Genomic DNA, 24,391 nt, shown 5'->3' on the forward strand with positions numbered 1-24,391 from the left:
TAGGCTTCTCCCTGTTAAGGAAACTTCCCTGTTCAACCATCCAGGAGCCACTCTGGCAGTCACTCTCACACCATCTGAGCTGAGACCAAGGCCCCTTTGTAGCTACGTACCCCACATTCACACAGTCAGACCAGGTTCCCTTACCAGTTCGACTCGAGGTTTCCCATTGCAGAGGCTCAGACATCTTGATCCTTAAAATAATTTCATCTTGGTGCAGTAACAAAATAATAGCTTGAGCTGATGCCTCTGAGGAGCGACCCTGAACAAAGGAACCCTTGGGCTTTTGTACCCTCACAGTCTAAGTGTAGGAAAGTCTTCGGGTTGTTGGCTCCTGCTGTGTCTCTGAGTGTCCAGTCCCCTGGATGGGCCACGGGTCCCTGGGCCCTTTGTTATGCCTCTTGCCCAGGGCTTGGGCTCCCACCACCCAGAGCCCAACCTGCAGCTTGAACTGCAGCTGCACACTGAACTACCAAGTTACCAGCACTAAATGTATTCCTCAACATCCCTGTCAAAATCTTATCTACTAGCAAGCAGTCACTCTCTGGGAAAGAACTCTTGTGGAAGTCCCTTGTGCCTGCTGCTCTGAGCTCCTAGGTTGAGACACATTAATTCCGGGAGCATCAACGAGGTAAAAAGATTTGGCGCACTTGCTAATGCACTAGAGATGCGGAGGCAGCCATGCATTCCCATGGATGCTCAAAGCATCTTGTCCCTCTTTGGCAGGCTGCACAAGGCTTGGCAGGCTGCACAAGGCTTGGCACACTGCACGAGGTGTCCTTCCTTGGCATGTGGCTGAAGAAATAAATGTACCCTGCACTGTGGCTGCCATAGGTGGAAAGTGTGCCCTTGGTCTCTTTTGATGGAGACACAAGCATTGCCCTTAGGGTCACCTCTGACCTCGGTTCCAAAGAGCCCTGTGGAGAACAGCAGAGGTGTCTCCATTAGGCTGTGCCTGCGCAGGGGTACGCAGCTTGGACTTGTCTGCGTCCAAGCTCCTCTCTGCTGGACACCCCTGCTCCTCCTCTTCCCTGCTCTGCCAGCGCACTGAGGTGCGACCACGGGCCAGAGTCCAGGGGAAGCAACTGTTCCACCAGGCAAGGGCACACTCTCTCTCCACCTGCCCTCTGACCCGGGGGAGACACTGAGGGCACACAGAGCTTCTGTGGGCTCTGCAGGGTCCGGGGCCTGAGGAAGTACCAGTGCAGAGCAGAAGGAGGTGATTGTCCTGCCACGCTCTGCACTAGTGTGGTCTCACCTCGAGTGCTGTGTGCAGCTTGGGGCACTACAATATAAAAAAGATATAAAGCTGTTAGAGAGCAGCCAAAGGAAGGCACTGAGGATGGTGAAGGGTCTGGAAGGGAAGCCGTATGAGGAGCGGCTGAGGTCACTTGATTTGTTCAGCCCGGAGGAGACTGAGGGGGGACCTCACAGCGGTCTTCAACATCCTCACAAGAAGAAGCAGAGGGGCAGACACTGATCTCTGGTTACCAGTGTCAGGACCCGAGGGAACAACCTGAAGCTGAGTCAAGGGAAGTTTAGGTTGGTGTGCTGGTTTTGATGGGGGTAGAGGTAATTTCCTTCATAGTGGCTGGTATGGGGCTGTGTTTTGGATTTGCGCTGAACACAGGGATGATAATATAGAGAAGTTTTTGTTATTGCTGAGCCGTGCTTACACACAGCCGAGGCCTTCTCTGCTTTCCATACTGCCATGCTGGTGAGGAATTGGGAGTGCATGGGAGGATGGGAGGACACACAGCTGGGACAGGTAACCCAAACTGACCAAAGGGATATTCCACACCATATGACATCATGCTCAGTATATAAAGTAGGGGGAAGAAGGAAGGAGAGTTTTGGAGTGATGGCGTTTGTGCTCCCAAGTAACTGTCGTGTGATGGGGCCCTGGTTTCCTGGGGATGCCTGAACACCTGCCTGCCCAGGGGAGGCAGTGAATTCAATCTTTGGGTTTTTTCGCTTGTGTGTCTGGCTTTGCTTAGCTTATTAAACTGTCTTTATCCCAAGACACGATTTTCCTAGCTTTTACCTTTCTGGTTCTCTCCCCAATGCTGCTGGTGAGGGAGTGATCGAGCAGCTCCGTGTTGCTTGGCTGCTGGCTGGGGTTAAAACACGACAGCTGGATATTTGGAAAAGTTTCTTCACCCAGAGGATGGCTGGCCGCTGGAACAGGCTCCCCGCGGAAGCAGTCACGGCACTAAGCCTGACAGAGTTCGAGAGGCGTTTAAACAACACTGTCGGGCACCCGGTGCGACTTTTTTCCGGAATTCTCAAAAGCAGTTCGGGGATGGGGGCGGGGGCCAGGGACGGGGCGGGGCCAGAGGTGGGGCGGGGCCACAGACGGGGCGGGTCCTGGCGCGCGCCGCCTGCCGGGAGCTGTAGTCCCGCCCCCGCGGCCTCCCCGGCTGCGCCTGTGCCTTTAAACGCGGCCGGGCGCGCGGCGCCGCGCCTGCGCGCAGCCGCCGTGACCCCGCAACTCTCGGCGCCACCGGAGACTCCCGGGGCGCCCCGAACCCCCGGCGGCGGCAGCGCCCGGTCCGGCCCGGACGCAGCGCCGGCACTCCCGATCCGCCCAGGGCGATGGAGGAGCGGGAGGAGCGCGGCGGCGGGCCCGGCACGGAGGGCCCTGCGGCGGTGGCGGAGATACGCGCTCCGGGCCCGCGGCCGCTGCGGCTGCTGGAGTGGAAGGTGTCGGTGGGCGCGGCGGTGCAGATCGGGTCGGTGCTGGCGCTTTGCGCGCCGCTGCCGCCGCCCGCCCCGCCGCCGTCCGCCGCCGGGAGCGGCCCCCCCGGGCGGGCGCAGCGCGGCGGCGCCGAGCGCAGGCTGCGGGCGGAGCGGCCCGGCGTGGTGCGGGAGCTCTGTGCGCGGCCCGGGCAGGTCATCGCGCCAGGGTGAGTGCGGGGCTGGGGCGGCACCCGCCGCGTTCGCGCCTCTCCTGAGGGGGCCGGGCCGGGCCCTGCTCACAAAGAGCCTTCCTGAGGAGCTCTGCGCAGGGAAGCAGCCGTGCGAGGAGGAGGAGGAAGCGGCCGGGGAGGGATCGTGCTGCAGTCCCGCGTTTCAGAGCGGAGCGCCTCGCTGTGGGCCCTGTCGCAGAGAGCTGCGCATCTCCCGGCTGTGTCGGGGGAAATCACAGAACGGGTCAGGTTGGAAGGCACCACAGTGAGCCATCTGGTCCAACCTCCCTGCTCCAGCAGGGTCATCCCAGAGCACATGGCACAGGATTGCATCCAGACGATTCTTGAGTATCTCCAGTGAGGGAGACTCCACACCCTCTCTGGGCAACCTGTTCCAGTGCTTGGTCACCCGCACAGTAAAGAAATTCTTCCTCGTATTCGGGTGGAACTTCCTGTGCATCAATTTCTGCTTGTTGCCTCTTGTCCTAAAATACTTTTTTTTCTTTTTTAGTTTGGCAGTTCACTCTTAGGTTGGTGCAAAACTTAGATAGCAAATGTATTATTTCCTACTCGATAGCAGGAATTTTAATAGTGGTGCGAAAAGACATTTTAAAATTACTGAGTACCATACATCTAATAGCAGCAGCCTAAATGCTTTTAATACTGTAGGTGTTTTAATGTATAAGGCTTCATAAATATAAATGAGGTAGTGTAATTTGAACTCTCAGAAGAGCAAGCGATTAAATGAGACTTTTTCCCATAGTTTTGCAATGGGTTTGTCTTGATGTTGTTTGACTTTTAAATTCTTAATTGCCTAATAGATAGTGGACCTCTCAAATTTCTAGATTAATTTGGGCTAATAATTTGCTACCCTGTGCTTCAAGCAGATTTTTTTTTTTCCTCAGCAGGAAACTAATGAAAAACTCTAGTAAGCTATTTTTTTTTATTGCAGTTCTCTTGATTTTTGGGTGGGTACAGCTAGGCCTAAAATCCATGATTGAAAGTCACTAGTATATGCAAAACATCTGTGTATGGGGGTACTCTCAAAGGTTAGGAAAAAACCAGTCTGATTCATTTTTATATCAGTCAATAATATAATGTGCTACAGATGAGATACGAGCTGTGCTTTTCTTGCTACAGAGATCTCTCTTTCTGTGGCTTTCCTTTTGTGCCACATCAGTGTTCTGCTATTGCATCTAGTGCAATGTGGACCATCTTTAATACCTGATCTAGAACAAAGGTACTGTGTCAGACTAAAACACATGTTAAGAATATAGACTAAAATTTTAAAACACCATGTACATTGTGAAATTCATCTTGACAGTGCCGAGTAGAAGGGGAGATAACTTTATCTTGTCTTTTTGTTGTATTAGCTAAGCATTTGGGAGGAAAAACAAAATATAAAAATATTCTGTATGGTAAATATAATCAGTTTAAAGTAGTCTGGCTCTGATGTAGCCACATTGTAAGTTCAGCTTTTCTCAGTGTAAACTTCAGGACTTGAATGCATCAGTTTTTATACAGTGATCTTATTGGATTTGTCTGCTCTTGAGTCACTTGATTATAATTTGCAAGTCCTTGCTTTGAGACAACTAGAAAATAAATTCTGTTCTTTATTACTGTTGTTGTTGGCTTCTAAAACATTTTTATTGTATGCCACTAAAAGTTAGTATTTGATATTGAACATTGCTAGGCATTACATGTCTGGAATTTCGACTTTTCGGTGTACATTCTGTGTTGCATGCTTTAGTGGTATTTACCATGTGAGTGCAAAAGAAAAGCTCAAGTGAAGAGACAGAATAAGCATGACCTAAGGGTAGTAGAACTGGTCAGCAGTTGAAGACTTAACTGTATTTCTTTGGTCACTTAAAAGTGTTTTGGTTTTTGGTGTGTTTTTTTTTTTTGGGAGAGCATTTAATCTCTTGCCTGTGGCTTCCCGTTTTGTGTAATAGAAATAATATTTCGTTACTTATCAGCACTATTTCAATATTTGTTCATGTTGTGCATTCTTGAAATACAGGTGTGATTTAAGTAGGTAACATAGCTGTCTCCAGAAAATACCAGGTTTTTTAATCCAGACTATTCAGGATGGTAGGTGCCATGCTACCTTCAGAAGAGTCAACTCTGTCAGTTTAGCCCCACATTCTCTATAACCCAAAAATATTTGCAAATATTTGTCCAATCCTGAAACACTGTAGGAAACCCTGTTTCTCTGTCATGTATTTTTCCCTCCCATCAGAAAGTGAAAACCTAAGTTCATCAGACCTCCTTATTTGAGAGTATACAGTGTGAGTGATCTGAGGTTTCTTCTATGTCAATTTGGTCATCATTATTTCTGAAAATGATGACATCTTTTAGCACAAGTCTCTCCCTATTAAGAAGACACATTTCCAACTTTTAGTTATTTTTCTTTTATATCAGGCATGAGATGAAATCTTTTGCTATGTGAAAGTAATTTTGCACAAATATAGTGCTTAATTTTCCTGTAGTTTGGTTACCCACTTTTTAGCATTGGCAGGCATGCAAACTGTCCACAGAGCAGAGGATGGAGAGGATGCCTGCCCAAGGCAGGCAGGAGGTGACTTTTGCTTATTTTAGCAGAGGTAGGCTTGCATCACACGTTAAACTGGGGCTTGAGAGAGGAGCATGTTTGACCTGTTAGGACAGATAGCAGGGATGACAGTAAGCAGTTAACGAAAGGCCTTTGATGTTAATGAAGCATAATTTCTATGCTTGGCAGGAGCAACAAATAAAATGTCTAAAATGCTGCACTGCTCTGTGTATTATTAGTGCCAGTTACCCATCAGTGTTAATCATTCTGAAGCTGCTACAGGTGTGTCAGGATTCTGGGTTGGGTCATCCTTAATGTTTTATGTGAATATTTATATAAGCATTTCTGATATAAAATGATGATCTGGTTTTGGGCCCTGCTGATGGGATAAGATTATCACAAGTCTCTAGTTTGGTTCACATTAGTAGAGTATTACAGAATATTTATTACCTGTACATTTTACCTGGATGTCTTTCTGTCTTATCACATAGCTTTAATAATGAAAACTTGCATTATTCTACAAAGCATGTGTAATAAAAATCTTGTTTAAACCTGTCTGGATTGTAGTGAAGCAAAACTTGTATTTTCTCTTTTTCAAGAAGATAACAGGAAAAAGGTGGGAATTTGTTCTCTAAAACTGTAGATTTTTGTGGTGTTGCTCAGTGGTTTTTTTGTGTCAGAAACTTGATTATATGAAGAAAATATATCTTCCTCAGATATATTTGATATATTTGCCTGATATCGCAGCCTCAGGGCTTAGCTTACCACCCAAGATGAGGACACTTAACCCCAGACCCCAGTACCTTGCATCTTACAGTCTTCTAAGGGGACTAAAATGCTAATGAATTGCACTTTATTTTGAAGTGATGACACTTGTAACAAACTACAGGGAAAACAACTTGTTCTTTCAGTTAAACACAAACGTTTTCATAATATCTTGACAAATATTTAATGAGCTTATAAAAGTCTTGAAAAAACCTTATTGCCAAACACTGAGGACTGTTGAATAATACTTGACAATTCCAGCTCACTCTATCTCATGCTGAATTCCTTTGTATGCTTGGAGTCATCCCATTGTTATGTAGTAAGTTTTGGTATTCATTTTTCTCACCTGTTTACTGTTTCTCTTTTTTATGTTTTTCCCCCTTCCTTCCCACCATATAGTGTGATAGTAAGAAAGCCTACTTTTTAATGCTTCTCTCTGGTGTTTAATTGAATTGGATATTGAAAAAATGCAAATTCTAAATTAGGGGGTTTTGTCTTTCGTTACTTTCTCTTTCTCCTGTTCTAGTTCTCTGGCACTCAACAAACTGGGAGCTCACACTATAGCTCATTGTGCTGAACAGTAGAGGACAAAGTTACTTTTCTTTACATGACCATGTTTTCACAAAACTTGTAGGAACTTCTTTATCTAAGAGAATAAGCTACTTGGTCAGGTTTGGTTGGAAACAGGCATCAGGCTTGGAAGTTACCAGTAGTGTGGTTGTAGGAGCCTTGTGCCTGCAGTTTTTCTCGGTGTGGCTTCCTTAGAACATGGTTTCCTGGTTGCTTCAGGCTAATACAAGAGCTGACTGGAATGGATGCTCAAACTTCTCTGTACCATTAGCTTCCATTAAGTAGGGCGTCGGAAATCATGTAGCTAAAGGTGGCTTGGTCTGTCGTCCTTTTTTTCTTTCCATCCTTCCCACCCAACCTCCTGTGAAATCATCCATAGCAATCAATTCCCACATTTTGTTCAGTTCCTGCAACAGAAGTATGGTGTTGGGAAAGGGAGGGTAATTTGTCCTTTCAGCAGTAGCCTATATATAGATCAGATCAAAGTGATTGTGTAAATGCCAGTAGGGTCATTAGGGGAATAAATGACATGTTGGCACTGGGAAATAACATTATTGAGGTTGTACATGTCCAATGTGGCATTTTGTATGATAGTCTGTAGTAACACTTGTTCAAACTAAGAGCAAAGGTTTTGTGTTTTCCAGTGCAATGGGGAAGGATTTTTTTCTTTGGTCATATGATGGGACTGAAACTATTTAGATTTAGGCTAACGGGGCTGGTGCTGGGTGATTCATGCAAAATATATCATTCATCAGAAACATTTTGATGCAGAAGAACATTTTTTACTTTGTGCATTATTGTGTGAAAGGTGGTAGTGTACCATGTATATTACTTCTTACAAACACATCAGTTTTTCTGAGTATGTCCTTTTTTAAGGAAAGAATTGGGATATCACGAGACCACTATTACACCAGTAAAACAAAACAATACTAAAATTGCTTTTCTGCAAGTGTTTTGAGAAAAACTGTAGATTAAGGCAGCGATTTAGACATTTAGAGTAGAACTGTTTGCATTGTTTGCTTGCTAGTTTAAAAATCACATCTAATATTTTGCATCATTCAACTGATGTGAAAGGCAAAGGATCTCAGTCCAAGCTTAGTGGAATGATCTATGAATTCCCGTTCACAGGAAGGAGGGGCGGCAGGTGATTCTAGCCAGGGAAGGCATTGCTTGACAAGAAGGGAACTTCATTAATTTTACAGCTGTTTATTATACTTACCCTTTATAAGCTGAACAGCCTTCTAAAATGTTGTGCTTAGCTTTTGGAGTGTGTGTTTGGATTCTGGGCTCACTTGATGCTGTTGATGTCACATGGCTGTTGCCAAATGTGGAGCTACTGCTTCCTTGGTTTGAACCCTTGCTGTGTAACTTATAGTCTTGTTCATAATTGCTTTTAAAGGTGTAAAGGGCTGTTAAATTTTCCTATGTAAGTGTATTCATTTGGCTTAACAGCAAGTCCCAGAGGAAAACATGCAGAATGTAGTGTTGAGATAAAAGCTTGCCACGATATCCAAAAAGGGAAAGGTGTGGAGGAAACTGTTAAGACTTGAGGATTCTGCATCCTGCAGTAAGTCTCTTTCTGTTTTATTTGTTGTTTGGAAGTAACAGACTGTGATTAAGTGTTTGATTTTTTAGTGGGGCAGCTAATGAAATGGTTGGAGAAGGTATAATGTTCTCTGTTAATAGATGCAGCTTTCTAAGGCAGAGGGGAGAGATCACAAGATCCTTCCAGATTTCTTATGCAGAGAGAGAAGTAAAACCCATGTTTACAGCTTTGCTGCCAGCTGTGTGTGTGAAATGGTCTCTTTCTCAGTCACCTTTCTCTGCTTTGGTGTCCAGGCTGTTTTGCTGTTCCTGTGTAGCTGTTTCTCTACATGTGGGCCTAAGGGTGCAGGAGGCAAACCAGATTTGTTCAGGTAATTACAGGTGGTCTTGACTCTGAGTAAGAGGAATGCAGTGGTAAGCTGGTCTGAGATAAGGGGATATGTGCCTTTACCTGAACGAGAGATGTATACCTGGGGGTGGGAAGGTGTTAGAGGTGGGATTAGGTTGCTAGACTGTCACCTGGATTTGCAGCAATTCATCTGTGAATAACATTCTGTAGTAACTGTTGTAAAAGCTAAAGCGTGGTTTGAGAAAACTGCAGGTTCAGGTTGATTATTGTGCTCTCAATTAAAAGGGTATACAGCTACCACTCTTCAACTATTTGAATAAATGCCACTTAGGTTGGCAGGTTTCATCACATATGTATGTATTTGCTATGTGTAGATTTGGGTGACTTTTATCCTGCTGTCAGATGGATGTTCCTCAACTCTAAGGCAGAGTTTTGTGGCAAGTATTTGGGAACTGCTGTCTGACTACAAACACTGCAGTCAGAGAGAGGTGGCAATAGAAATGCAAATGCATAAAACAGTAATGTCAGTAGCTGACAATAATAAGGGGGGGAGTGGACTGCAGACTGGTTATTGCTTTAGTGAATTGTTGAGATATGATAGCCTATTTTCATCTATTATTTTAAGAAGTACTGCTTAATACTAAAGAAACAAGAATTAAGAGCCTGCATCATTCATTCTGTATGAACTTCATTGTTTTGAGGGGGTTTTATATAAAAGTATAGAAAACTATATTCCTACCTTCACCTTTTTAAGATTCTCCCAAATAATAATACTTCTGGCTTAAAATGTTCTAAATAAAATTGAAAAACCCATTGTAAATCATATTTGAAAAATTTACTAGATTTTATATAATGGGTACTGCAAACCCATTTGCCTTTTTTTTATACCTTTTTATTGTTAACTTTTAACAGTGGCTTTTTGTAACATGCAGGAAGCTGTCCACAGATGTGTGCATGGAAGGTGAGAAGGTTACCTCCTTGCTTGTAGCGCAAATTCTTCTCCAGAAATAAATGGAAATACTTAAAGCCTTGCACATTTGCAAATGGAAATAGACTTACTTCAAGCTCAAGATGTTTTTTGGATTATAAATAAAATCCAGAAACTCTGGGCCTAAGTTTCTCTTGGCATTCATGACCTAAGTCTAAGCTTGAACAGATATCTTGCCTGAAAAGTAGAAGAAAAAATTTCACAACACTTTAACTCATAATTGTTGAATAGTTTGTGTTTAAGGGGGGGGGAAATCTCAAGACCCATGATTTCCACCTTAGCTTTGGAGAGTTGAGATGATGCATTGAAGTGCGAATTATGTTTTCTGTGAGCTACTGCTTGCAGCAGTTTTTCTGTAGTTGTCTTTACCCTCATGTCTGCATCATTCTAGGATAGGGCATGGGTATTGTTTGGGGGGTTTTTTAATTTATTTTTATTTAAAGGGCTGGCTTTTTGGGTGAGGCTTTTGGGGCTCATGCATATTTGAAATACAGCCTTCTCTGCTTGTCCTCGAGTGTAAGTCAAGTGGCTTCTGTAGTGAACTGCTGAGACATGTTTCTTGCAATATCTTAAAGAGGCTGTATGTGCCCCTGTGATCCTTGGTATTTTTAATCAATTATTCAAGGGCTCTCTGCTTCCTTCCAGATATTAATGAGGGCTATATAAATCCAGTGGTTAAATACTCTTACATGGTATATCAAGGTGATTAAGGCTTTGAAAAAATCCTTGCTACAAAACTGGAGTCCTGTGTGTTATAGATGCTGTGGTTTCATGCAGATTGGTCTCGAGGGCTCTTAGTAGTGGTTCTAAATGCTGCAGTCACACGCTGCAACATATTGTTCCAGTGTAAGCTAACAAAAATGTCAGCGTTTCAGAAATTGGAGTACATTATACTGTAGAAGCAGGCTTTAAGTTGAATCTAACTTCATCTGACAGCTAAAAGATTGTGTACTATTATTTGTTCTAGATCAGTTGGTTCATTCAATAAGGGTTGGTATTAATAATCATTGATCTGAAGATGTGTTCATTTGGTATTTCTACCCCTTGACAGTTGATCTGAGATACCCATGAGCATGCTGTAGAACCAGGGCAGGGACTTTTGTCTCATTTTGCTGCATTAGTACAGTTTTACATCTTCTAATGCTAATTGCAAGGGTACATGGCATCAGATTGAGAACACCAGCTTTAAGTGATCACAGTGACAACTTGAGCTATGTGTCTCTTGTGATATTTGATGTGGGTCCTTATCCCAAACTGATCTGAGGAAACTCAGCAATCTCTTGGCTGCTGGCAGACTCACATGAGATACAAGTGAATGCAGAGCAGTAGCTTCATCTTGTAACTTTTGCACTGTATTTTTGCACTATATTTTCTATGCCAGGAACCATTTTCTATGGTTCCTTGAAACAAACTTTACATAAAACTTATGTCTTCGTGACTTGGAGATGTTCAGGCTAGTCTCAAATACATAGGCAAAATAAATGCTAACAAAGCAGCCTGGGCACTGTGGGGAAAAAATGTGAGTTGTTGAAACTGCCTGTGTCTTTCCCCAGTCTTAGCCCTGTTTTTAAAACATTTGCAGCATTGATCAGTCACCCTTGCTGGACTGCTTTTATCTGCTGCTTTGACTCTAAACCCAGCAGAAAACTTGGATATGCCTGGTGAGTTCTTCTGTCTTCCAGGGTACTGAAGTGCCAAAGAAGGGGGTGGGCTTTCAGAGGAAACTTCAGGGTGGGGAGGAAAAGAAGTTTGCCAAGGAAACTTCAGGGTGGGGAGGAAAAGAAGTTTGCCTTTCTTTGGCAGCATGTTATTGGAGTAGTTGCTTCTGGTAGTGAAGCCGAGCTGTACTAAAGGACATGGCTAAGGTACAGTCAAGATAGACTGATTATGAATAACAGAGATAACCTCTCTGTTCCTGTGTTATCCTGGGTTCCCTTAAGGTACAGCTCTTTCTAGGTGTCTCCAGTAAAGCTGTCTCATGGCCACTGTACTCTGCAGCTGTGCTGCAGCTGGCCAGCCCCTCCTGATGCATGGAGTTGCTGTCTTCTGTGATAGGCTATCTCAAGAAGTTCTTGCTCCTGTTCCCCTTTAAGTCCTGCACTTACTGCTGTGGTTCTTCCTTGCTGGAAGTGTTAGATCATGCTGAGAAGAAAAAAACACTAAAACAAACCAAAAAAAACTAACAAAACCTTTAGGGGATTGCTTTTTGTTTGCACTTTGTTCACTTCAGTGATGACATAAACTGGTTGCTACAACTGGGGAGTACCATAGATACCAGAACTCCGTGCTGGCTTTCCCAATGTAATTAACTTACCAGGAACCAGAGCCCGGTTACGCTTGATACACAGTTCTTCATTTGGAGTCAACACTAATGACCACGCCCTAAAATTAGCAAGGGCATTGACTTCCTCTGTTAATAAAAGCAAAATGCTCATACTGGATTTCACTAAAGCTTTCCCTTTTTTTCTGTCCCATGGTGCCAATTTAAAGCAGATATTGTTAAAAGACTTGATTTAGAAACAGAATAAGTACGGAAGTATTGGGAGAACAGTGACAGGCTTATGATCATCTCCATCCTGAGGCTTTTAGTGAATGTCTGTCCCTATTCATGAGACTGTGGACCAAAAAAGTAAGATTTTGCTATAATGGCACACCTAATGTCTGTTTGTTTGAAAGCACATCTGGAAGGAATGTGAATAAGATCCCATAGTGAGTTTCCTTATTTACTAGTTCAAGTTTCACTTAAATCCCATTGTATTTTTTTACTTAAAAGAAAACAAAGAAACCATGTGGGCAGTTTGTGGTCCTGTTGCAGTCCTTTGGCTGTCAGGCTGGGTATTGGTTGGAGTGATGTACTGCCTCCACAGCCACCCCCAAAACATGTGCCTGCCATAACCCAATGGTTCTTACCCGGTTGCTTCCCCCAGCTCACCTGCACAGTTGTGATAGTTTGTAAAACTGGAAAAAGATTTTGCATCATTCGTGGCAGTTTTCCTTGGAACATTTTTGTTGAAGTAGGGGATGAGCCCTGCTTCATTACCCAAGGGGGTACTGAAGGAGTTTGGGGAAGAAGGGGAAGATGCTTTTAATGCTGCCATCAGTAGAGTGTATTGGAATTCTTCAGATTTGAAGTGCAGAGCAGGTGGGGAATCCGTTTCCTCTCTGCAGAAATGGAGTAGGGAAAGGCTCTATTCTTATAAGTGGGTTTCACTTATGACCCAGAGAAGAGATCAAGCAGAAATCTGAACCTCTTGTTTGGTATATGCAGCCATTTAAAAATGCCTTTGATTCAGGTTGCTCTTGTCTGATAATTGTCTTGGATCTTGGCCGTTATATTTTGAAAATCCCTCACTTCACCAGTAAAAGGAGAGCTCTGAGGTCTGAAATTTACAACTCATTCTACCTGAGTTCTGTGTTTGTTGCTTTTTAGTCATTAAAGCATATGTACTAAAATTTAAGTATGTTTAAGTCTTTGTGGAGTTCAGGCTTGCGTTCTGCAGCACTAAGTAGTATTGGGCTTTCTTCCTGGCACAAGTTTGCCTAAGATCCTGACAGTTGTACTTGAAACTTGACCACTTGATTATATGTTGCTCAGAAGTTCATTGGTGCTCTGGAGTTCTTCCTGTGGCCTTTGGGTTAAATGTCAGCACAGAGAACAGTATGACAGAGGGCTTGGTATTGTGTACCTTTTATCTCTAGCACATTTAAATGTGGCAGCTGTGGTCATATTTGGATGTGCAGGGGCAAACCTGATATTTAGTGGTGATGTTTGGTATGAGACCAAGTACAGAGGTGTTGTTTAGGAACAGTATCAATTAATAACTTAGAACTCTAACCTTCTTTTAAGAATCTCTGCTCTTGCATATCCTAATTTGAATCATACCTCAGCCCAGGAGTATGCCAGCTCCTCCTGTTGCATACCTGGAGTGTGAGGTTAGCTTGGATGCAAAGTAGAGAATGCCTAGAGATACTGTGGTTTGAAAACCAATTAATTTGAGGTTAAAAGTCATTGTAATCTCGTATATGTTTCTGTAGCTCATATCATTAGGGGGTTTTTTTGGCTTTTTAGGTGTCTGTAATTTCAGATTCATACACTGAACACAGGGTGAAGATGAGCAGTTCTGACATGGTTATTAGTGTGAGTTGGTAGCCTAAAAAGGAGCTTAGCAGTAAATCAAGGTAAAAGACAACAAGACAAACATATTGTCAAAGGGAGCAGGGAAAAGAGTCAAATAAAGTAATACAAACGTAGGGGGATGAAAGGAGAACTAAGTAATCAAGCAGTGAATTGTCAACAGTGAAAGGCCACCTGTGCAGTTCTTTTAAAAAATCAGGACTGAGCAATTATTATTTGTTTTTTGTGAACTCTGTACCATGTTTAAAAAAGATCTAAACTGCTCACACAGGAAGAGGAGGTGTAATTTCCAAGCAGATAGTGCCTGCCACTGAGAAGGACATAAATGTGTGCTTTTGTAAATGGCAATACTGGTAGTTTAATGGCTTGTGAAGACTTCTCATGAAATAAACCTGACCTGAATCTAGTTTTTGCTCTCAAAGAGGAAAAAATCCTCAACATGGACATGAACTGCAGTTTTGTTGCTAGAGTCATCAGTCTTTTGATCATTGAGGAACAAGTGACACACTGCAAGTAAGCAGTTGGAGGTATCATTTAAAAAGTGGATTTCTGTTTGGAATTACCAAACACTTGGTAGTCAGATACAAATGAGACATTTAAGCATGCAAAACAGTTTTCTTTTTGGTGCAGTCTGCTTATTGCGGTACAGGTTAAAGCCACGGAAAAAACACTACAGCCAGCTTATGAAAAAGCCTGGATTTTGTTGGTGGTTTGGGGGGGATGGTTTTTAGCTTTTTTTTACTTGACTTTTTATTTTTCTAAAAAATATTAGGGAGATGCTGCAGCTCATGATCAGAGTTGGTGAAATTTTGTAGTAGCTGAATTATGTCTGCTTATTAGAATTTTTTAAAAATAAGTCTGAAAGATCAGTTCCTCCAACTGTATTGAAGAAAATAAAAGTATCTTATCATGACTGTTCAAATGTTTGAGAAAAAGTAAATGATTATATTTTTAAGACCTGGAATTTTGATAACTAAACAAGGAATACTTTAATTGGACTACTCAACTGAAAAGCATACTTTGTCTTCTAAAAAGTTTGGAATAGTGAATGTTACACTTTGGGTTTCCAGCTGTAATTTCTGGTTTGATTTAGCTATTGTTTGGAAGAAAGAATAAAATATCCTTTTTTATGTCTTTATTTTAAAATGTGGAAATGCAAGGCTTAAGGATCAAAAACAAAAATATTTTTGTGAGAAGACCGAAGCAATATATGCTTCTGCCATGACACAAGAAAATAATAAGCTAAGATGAAGTCTGTATAGAACTCATCTGCCCCTGTGCTCAGCACTGGTGAGGCCATACCTCAAATCCTGGGTTAAATTTTGGCCCCTCAGTACAAGAAAGACATTGAGGTGCTGGAGCATGTCCAGAGAAGGGCAACAAAGCTGGAGAAGGATGGAGCACAAGTCTGATTAGGAGCAGCTGAGGGAGCTGGGGTTGTTTAGCCTGGAGAAAAGGAGGCTCAGGGAACTTTATTGCTCTCTGCAGCTATCTGAAGGGAGGTTGTAGGCAGGTGAGGGTTGCTTAGTTCTTCCAAGTAACAAGCAATAGGACAAGAGGAGATTACCTCAGGTTGTGCCAAGGGAGGTTTAGACAGGATATGAGGAAAAATTTCTTCACAGAAATTGTCGTCAAGCACTGGAACCAGGAAGTGGTTGAGTCACCATCCCTGGAGGCATAAAAGACATGCAGATGTGGTGTTTAGGGACATGGTTTAGTGGTGGACTTGGCAGTGTTAGGTTCATTAGACTCATTGATTTTTAGAGAAGAGAACCTGAACCCTTCCATGATTTTGAAGTTTCCACATTTGGTTTTCATTACTGTGTAGTTCAGTAGTGTATTAATGGAGAGTTGTATCTAATTGAATATAAACTATCTTTGGACAAACAGTGCTTGTTTTTACTGAACTTCTTTGCTAAACCAAGGTTAGAAACTGTCATTAATATAAGCTTCAGTGACTTTTAAAGTTGTGACTATGAATAATTTGAATACTTAGTTGGTTGTCTTCCTCATGTTGCTGTAAAAGCATATATCTTAAGGGACTGACACTCAAATCATAACCAGAATTTATTCTTAGAATTCTTTCAATCTGCAGTTTCTAATTTAGGTGTCTGTAATCTACCTGCAATAAATGGAATGTCTACATCTTTTTCAGGACTGTCTTGGTGAGACTGGAAGGGTGCAGCCATCCTGTTGTTATGAAAGGCTTGTGTGCAGAATGTGGTCAGGACTTAACTCAGTAAGTATTGTCAGCTCTTTTTTCCAACTTTGCCTTGCTTCTGATTAGGGGTCCAAGCTCTTTCTCTCATCTAATAAAACCGTAGAATGGTTTGGGTGGAAGGGACCCTAAAGATCATCTACTTCCAACTGTGGAAGGGGAGAACAGTATTCATACTTTCTGACAGAAGTAGCACTCCTACAAGGAAATCTGAGAGGGAGTTTTCCTCTAAAGTTAAACTTCAGGATAGAGTACTCTTTCACATTTCCTTTAAAAAATTGTGTCTTTTGAGATTGGCTCATTAAATTGTTGCTTAAATTTGAGTGGTCTGAATATATTAATTTTTGATCACATGATTGATAGTGTAATCATATTTCTTTACTGAAAAATTGCTGCTTCTAGACAGGAATCTGTTCCTTGTGGATAAAACTAACACATGAAAAGGCAAGATCCAGGCCAGTTTTGCCAAGTGTCTTAATTTATTTTTGCAATTTACACAAGGCACTTGTTTTGTCATTCTGAAATTTTTGAATGTGTGCCCTCTTTGTCCTTATATGTATGACACTGTAGTCACAGATACATTATTTGGAACTGCATTTCAATTTAGCCATTACAGGGACTTATAACTAGGAATATGAGTGAATAAGATGCCATAAGGGTACTTGAGTTACACTTCACATTACAAATTTAGGACTTAATACCTGTGCATGCTCTTTTTCTGTGGAGGTAGTGTAGGGTAACTTAGTACCCTAGGTAGAAGATGTGAAGAGCATGCATACAGACACAAATTCTCATCACATTGTATCCTACTTTGCTTTCCATGTACTTATCACTGAGGCTGAGAGTTGTGTGGTGTGTCAACATTGACTTGATAAACTTGAGAATTTAATCACACCTGTGCAGGTATAAATAACTCTGAGGTAATAGCAGTCCTGTTAATATGACCTTACTTCATTTGTACTGTGTCTGAATGGGAGCTAGCTTGTCTCCAGTGCTTTCAATTTAAGGCTGTTAGAACTGTTTTCAATTTTCTGTGAAATATTCTGCCATGGAATTAAAGGAATTTAAGCCTTAAGCCAAAAAAGAAAGCAAATTTGAAAGATAATTGTATTTCTCCTTTGCTCTGTCTCATTGCTAATACAGTTGGTAAAGAGAATGTTTCTTATGCATATCAAATTACTAATTCAACAGCTGTTTTCCAAAATGGGCTGTATAGTTGCCTGGATTTTATAAATGAATGTCACATGCTCCTTTTGTTTGGCAGGAAATACTTTGGTTTCATTTTAATTCATGCTCATTATTAAGATTTATGTTATGAGCATTATCCCATAAACTAGTGCAAGTGGACTGAATGTTGAGAAAGTTATGCAATACATACTCAGTCAATGGTTGGATATAACTTTTAATAAGAAGTTGAATGTTAATATTTTGTAAACAAGTATAATTTGGCAAATCTAACAAAGGATAATTATGAATAGGGCTTTGTCTGCCCCTAATAAATACTTGATTTGAGGTTTGAATACAGTCACATCTAAATATTGCTATACTGCTATCATTTCATTAAAAATCCAGATGAATTCAATGTATCCAGTGAATTAATTTTTCTCTCTTAATACTCCTTACTGTGTCTTTGTGTCCATGTCTTCATTTTATACAAAATGGCTTAAACATCTGAAATAATGTGTTACGTCTGCTGAACCTACAACAGAAGGCAATTCAAAAGCATTGATGCTTTTCTTGCTTAAAGAAAGGCATACAACCAGTTGCATCCTTTCTGTTAAACAATTCTTAATGCTGATTCAACTAATGGTTGAAAATGGTTGTTTTTAAAGGCTTGTTTAGAATGTCACTCAGGATTATATCTGAGTTGTTCTGAACTCTGAAGCAAAGGATGTAAGATGCTAAAATGTAAACTTTGGACCAAATGAAATATCTTTCCTTCTTGGGCATCGATGGTGCCAAACGCTAGGGTACAGTAAAAGCGTGTCTGTCTGTGGCTGTGTCTGCCTCAACACAGCGCAGTAACAGTTGTTCCTCAGCAGCTTGTTTATCATGAAGTGAAATCTGGGTTAAGTTTAACTCTCATTGTGGATATGATACCAAATCTTGTTCTTGGCAGGACTGGTAACTGGGAGAATTAAAAGATGTGCATGTGTCACACAGAACAAAATTTGTACAGTAATATTTTTAATGCTTCTGAATCATAAATTAGATGTCAAAGTTTTAAATAAAGTGATCTGTGTAAGCTGGAAGCTAGTGATACTGATGATCTGTAGGATTACTTGGTCAATTTTCGAGGAATTTTGGATTTGTGTGTGTACTCACACACACTCTCACATATACACACAAGGATGATATCTGTCCTGCATGTATTAGTATTTATCTGTGTATCGTGTGGATACATACATGGGTAAGGCTGCGTGTGTAACATACACGTAAAATAAATACATGCATACGCGTAGCTCCTCTTCTGGTTGTGCCAATGGGAAGAGCACGTATGGGGGTTTTTTTGGATGCTTTTCTTGAAGCAACAGTCACCTGTAAGTCACTCTACTGTGTGTAAAGAGTAACTTTACCTATCCTTAGCTTAAATTTATTTCATAGTCTGGCTTGGAAAAAAGTAGACAATTGCATGCAGAGTGATTGCGAGAAAAGGAAAGGAATAGTTTTAAATTTGAATGATTTGGTGGTTATACTTAGTTTATAGCTTGCTTTCTAGTGCAAATCAATACACAGATGTGTGTTTCATCGTAGTGTCCTTTGTCATGAAATAACCATATGGAAGTATAACATATTATAGTGACTTTTTGCAGAATTTTTTCTAGTGAGCTTCTTTGATCTCTATCCATTTTGTCTAGGAACTTGCATTAACAAGAATTTGGAAGTGTGTTAGTCAAAATAGCTCTCTTAAGTCATAGTTTTTTGGTGGGGACTGGTTTGATACTACAGATTTTAGCATGTTCAACTTTTCACTAAACTGTTACTCTCTTTTGATGCTTCTTTTTCCTATGTGATTAGGATACGAAGTAGGAATGGAAAGCAGAATGTGCCATTATCCACAGCAACTGTGTCAATGGTTCACAGTGTCCCAGAACTGAAAGTTAGCTCTGAGGTAAGTACCATCATGCTTGCTTTATTCACACCTTTCACAGTACCTCCACAGTTGAGAAACTTAATTTATACTTCACACAGAAAGTGTGAAGCCTATGGTTTTTGTGTATTAACTTCATGGAGATTGATTGTTTTCAGGTTTTATACTTTTCTTTTCTGTTTTTTTTTTTTTTTTTTGAGCTGTGTACTGAAAAGATGGCACATCTGTGACAGTCTGAAAACTTACTGGTGGAATGTTTTTATCTCTAAGAATGAGCAGTTAGTGGAAAGCTCCACTAGCTGAAATGTATTCAAAGCTTGGAATATCTTTAAATCTTAGCTTTACCCTTCACATTGTAATTGCTCCCACTAGGTATAGTGAAGCTTGTTTGTTTGCAACTTGCCTGTATGTTAAAATTGTTTCATTATTTTTCAAATATTCTGTTAATCTGAGTTGTCAAAATATGCTTGTTTGTCCCTCAGTTTCTTAAGGGGGGAAAAGCATGTTTATTTTTAAGATAAACATTCTGTTTGTCTTCCTTACCAGCTTGATATTTTTTTACTTTATGTTGCTGCTTACTTTTTTTTTCCTGGTAACTCTTAGAAGAACACCAGTGAGAGGAACTGTGAAGATATAAGCAGCTGGAATTGTCCCCATCATAGAGACTTAGAAAGGGCAGTTCACACTTGGCTCCTGCTGCTTTGTAATGTTCCAACTTAACTTTGCTTTTAAGTTTATGTGTCTTGAGGGTAACACTGCAACTTGCTATCAGAAGTGGGTCAAGTGAACACAGAGCTTAATGTGGTACTTTGAAAGTTTGTAAATGTGCACAAGAGGAGTAAACTTCTCTCAGATTTACTGGAGTATAAGAAATTTGATAATATTGCCCACGTAGGACTACATAATCTTAACTAAATATGTCTGAAGGCACATATTCTTTAGTCTGAAGTTGACAGTTATAATTCTGTCATTAGCAGCTTCAGTTTTATACTCACCCTGGTGTTGTCAGCCAGATTGTACCTAATTGATGCAAAATTACTGAACGTAGCAGTCAAAGTTCTCAAACCTACTGATGAACTTTTTGTTTGTGTACCCCAGAGCTACTGTTATTTCCTCTCAAGACACTAAGTCGTAAATTAACTTGATGGTTTCCTTATTTATTAAATTTGAAAGTTGTGCTGAACTTATCAATTTTAAGAGTTACAAGCATCACAAAGATCTGAAAGTAGACTTTGAGAGTGGGGTTTTTTTCTGTAGAAAAACTGCTGGCAAAGCTGTCATTGCTACAGTTGTGTTGAAGCATAACTTCTTATGCAGTTAGTTTGTAGCAGAACTACTTCCCAAGTTTACAATACACAAAAGGCAATGAACCTAATTTTATTTGTTTTAAGTTAAACTTAGCAGTGAATATTTTTGTTACAGCAAGCTGAGCAGCTAGGAAGGGAAGATCAACAGCGACTACATCGAAATAGAAAACTGGTGCTCATGGTAGATTTGGACCAGACATTGATCCATACTACAGAACAGCACTGCCAACAAATGTCCAACAAGGTATTTGGTGGTAACTTTCAAACCAGTGTAACAACAGGAATGTTTCTAGCATTTAAATGATGGTTTTTTAAGAGAACATGCTGTGATTAGGTAAAATTGCAATTAAAGAATAACAGAAAATGAGGAACAAGTCTTCTGAAATATGTTCCTTTCTCTCCACATTGAAATTGACAGTTTTCTTTCTTCCATTCAAGCTTTCCTGTACTTTTTCAGTCTAATCACTTTAAGAGAGAAATTTCAGGTAGCTAATTTTAATCTCTGCTTTCCTTTCTCTGCAATTCACAAGCTGAGTACTCGGTAATGAGACTATTTTCCCTCCAAGTCTGAGGTGGATATAGTGAATTGCTGTTCAAAGTCCCTTTTTGAGCAATTCTCTGTGTTGCTGTGCTTGTCATTCCTTGAGTATGTCTAGGTTTTTTATCCTCTTTGGGGATTTTTTGGGTGGGGAGGGAGAGGTTGTGTGTTGCTTTTTAATTTCTTCATTAAATGCTTGTCATTGAACTGATAAGGACTGTTAGCTTGTAACATTTCCAATTTGGAAACTTTAAAACCAGAAGCATGTTGAAATGTGTCTACGGTGTCTTTGAACCAGAGGATGCAAATTCAAATGTCAATATCTTGCAAACTGTGATTGCTTATTTGTTCTTTCTTTCCTCTTGACATTCTTGCATGTCCAGTAGATTCAACACGTGTTTACACTCCTAGCAAAAAAAAACATACATTGCAATGAAGAGGAAAGGGAACCGTGAATATTCAACTTAAGGATTAAAAAACCCTCCATTTTTACCTGAAAGGCTATGCCTTTGCCTGTGTGGTTTGAAGAAACCTGTGTATTTGCATGGTTTGAAGAAAAATACTTTTTAAAATATTGAGATTTTTGACTGGGATCTTTATCTACAAGCTTCCTTCCTGGTTTGCGTCTGATGGTTTATTTGCATAGACATCATATTTTTTCATCCAACAAAGTCTTTCTCTGAGCTCAGTACATATATGTGTGAAGTTCACTGAGAGATACTGACTGGAGTGAGATCCTGAACTTTTCTGAAAAAAGCAGCTTGAGAAATTTCTCGGATTAGTTTGCCATTAGTAAAGATTTGATTGAAAGCCACACCTGTAATCATAACCTTTTCAACAGTACAGCTTCCTGCATTTGAAAACCTTATTGTTGGACTGCCTGGCACAGAGCAAAAATGTGCTTCGAATTTTATTCATCCACATAATCTTGTGGCCAAAACTTGCTTTAGTCTAGTCAGACCAAATAAAGGTAGTGGAAGTCATGGAAGAGGGCACTTCTGGAATGCTGACATTTTTTTTTACTGTTTTGATAACATTCAACATGCTTTTTCTTCTAGGGAATATTTCATTTCCAGTTAGGTCGAGGTGAACCAATGTTGCACACGCGTTTGCGTCCTCATTGTAAGGAATTCCTGGAGAAAATTGCCAAGCTCTATGAATTACATGTTTTTACTTTTGGAAGCAGGCTGTATGCACATACAATTGCAGGTGAGTAGTGTGTTTACGTTTTAACAATATTTGCATCCTCAGCCTTCATATTCACATGACTAATTTTCCTTCTGTGGTTGTTTTTAAGTATTTGTTCTTTGTTTTGTGCAAAGCCATCTCCTAAATAGTCCTGTAAGTAGAATTCTTAGCTTGTTTACAAAGACAGTGCCTGTATGGCCTGTAATAGTAGAAATAATCTTTTTCCACCATCAGATGTGCTTTAGAGAATCAGATTGTGGCATGACAACTTGTGCCTTCTTATTGAATTAAGGAATTATGTCGATGGGCTCTAAAAATTATCTACAAAATCACTTGTCTTAAAAATCTAAAGTAACCATTCCATAAAAACAAACAATGTGAGATTATCTCCTCCTGTGGGGAACACCAACCCCCCCACGTTGTTTCCTTCCACCAAAGGAAATTTTGCTGCTATAAAACAGTTTACAGCAGTTCTATTTATGTCCTGGAGCTGAGATGCACTTACTTCAGGAAAAACAGAAGTCTAGCAGTATTTTCACATATTCTTTTCAAGAACTTAGAAATATTTTCTCCTAGTAAATGAAAACTTGCATTTGAATTATAGCAGTGGTAGTCTCTTGTGTGGGTCACTGAATGAAATTTTTTTCCAAGTAGAAAAGAAAACTGCCCTGGTTATGCAAGGATATGGGTCAGAATCATGTTAGGAATATGACCATATGTTTAAACTGTCAAGATGGGGTGAAAGCCAATTTTAGTCTACCCCGGCAGAATAGCATTATCTCCTCAAGCATTATCTTTATCAAGTCTGTTGGTCTAAGACAATATAATTAACAATGTTTTAGGTTGACTCTGCATGTCAAATTGTCCGTGCTGCTGTTCCATGTCTCCTAGCTTTTTTTTAAGTTGTCTTTCACATCTACTTTTTTTGTGTTATTGCCAGGAGTGCTTTGAACAACACTGTCCCAGTTATCCCACTTCTCGGCAAGAGAGGAAGATTCCAAAATAGTCAGAGAGCTAACTATCCTAGTTAACTTTCAAACAGTTTAGAAAAAAAATATATAGGTAAACAATTCTTTATGCATGTTGAATACCACAGAAGAGGCTTGTAATGACAAATACGAGACTTTTGAATGACAACATACAATATTTCTGTAATCAGAATGTGATGCCTATTTGTAGTCTGCAGCTAATTCTCCTTGAAAGAAAGTTTGAGAGCCGTGTCCTGTCCTGCCCATCCAAGTGAACATTTCTACGTTACTCAGTCTTTATTGACTGTTGTTTGAATAATATTCCTAAAGCTTTGTCAGTCTCACTGTTGGATTATACATTGTGTACTGCTAATGCATTGACACTTCTGTACCCAGCTGTTCTTCTTAGAATCTGTTTTTATCTTGTGTAACAAAAGGGGGATAGTTTCTCATACACTAGATTTAAATACCTGTGTGGTATTTAGAAGTGGGTGGACAATCTTCCTCACCTCTATCTGTGTACCAAAATCTGGCATGTGGCCTAAGGCCGGAAGATGTATACCAAATAAAATCAGAAGATGTATAGCAAATAGGCTTTAGAGCCAGGGAGAAGAATGAGTTGCAGGGGTAGTTAACTCATAATATAGGAGAGCTCAATCTTCTCTTTATGTGTGATTTGGTCCTCTGCCCATTTTAATCTCCGAGGTAAAATTTGGATTACTTTACAGTCCCCATGCTAGGATAGACTGATACTTGAAATGTTACAAGCATCTTAGTGGGCATCATACTCAAGCTGCTCCATTATTCTATAGAGGAAATGGCCACCAAATGAGCTAGTTAGGGTATTGCTGCTTCCCTGTATCCCCAGACTTCTGGATTTTTGCCTGAAGTTAACCTCATCAAAGGCATTCAAACTGCAAGTGAATTACTTGTGCAGTAATGGTGATAGTTTCAGTTGAAATCTGTGGAGAAACAGTTGATACAGTCTTTGATCTCTTGGTCACCTGTGCAACCAAGATGCGGTAACAGAAATACGTAGCTGATACATACAGAGAACACTTGATGGCAGTATTGGTTAAATGATTTCTCACAGAGACCTGTCAGTTTGATATTTTATCGAACTTGTAACAAAATGTTGGGGATTTTTCTCATAAGAAGAAGGTTGTTTCCTTATGTCCTGTATATACATCCTATATTTCTTTGTGAAATCTGAACTCTGGGCTGCACCTTTCATGTCCTAGAAAGCTTTTGCAAACAGATAATATCTTGTCA

At 40.6% G+C, this 24,391-nt stretch overlaps 1 protein-coding gene across 1 annotated transcript in view; it reads left to right on the forward strand.

Annotated features, from left to right (window-relative positions):
- The first annotated feature begins 2,473 nt into the window (after window positions 1-2,473).
- The window catches only part of CTDP1 (CTD phosphatase subunit 1), a 100,496-nt gene continuing 78,578 nt past the window's right edge, over window positions 2,474-24,391 (forward strand). Inside the window, exons 1-5 of the mRNA XM_064666279.1 lie at window positions 2,474-2,903; window positions 15,965-16,048; window positions 19,046-19,139; window positions 20,541-20,669; window positions 22,022-22,172. Coding sequence (XP_064522349.1) covers window positions 2,593-2,903; window positions 15,965-16,048; window positions 19,046-19,139; window positions 20,541-20,669; window positions 22,022-22,172 — 769 coding nt within the window. The 5' untranslated portion in view covers window positions 2,474-2,592. The remainder of the gene's footprint in view (window positions 2,904-15,964; window positions 16,049-19,045; window positions 19,140-20,540; window positions 20,670-22,021; window positions 22,173-24,391) is intronic.

The sequence above is a fragment of the Pseudopipra pipra genome, chromosome 1 (genome assembly GCF_036250125.1).
Source record: "Pseudopipra pipra isolate bDixPip1 chromosome 1, bDixPip1.hap1, whole genome shotgun sequence".
NCBI lineage: Eukaryota > Metazoa > Chordata > Aves > Passeriformes > Pipridae > Pseudopipra > Pseudopipra pipra.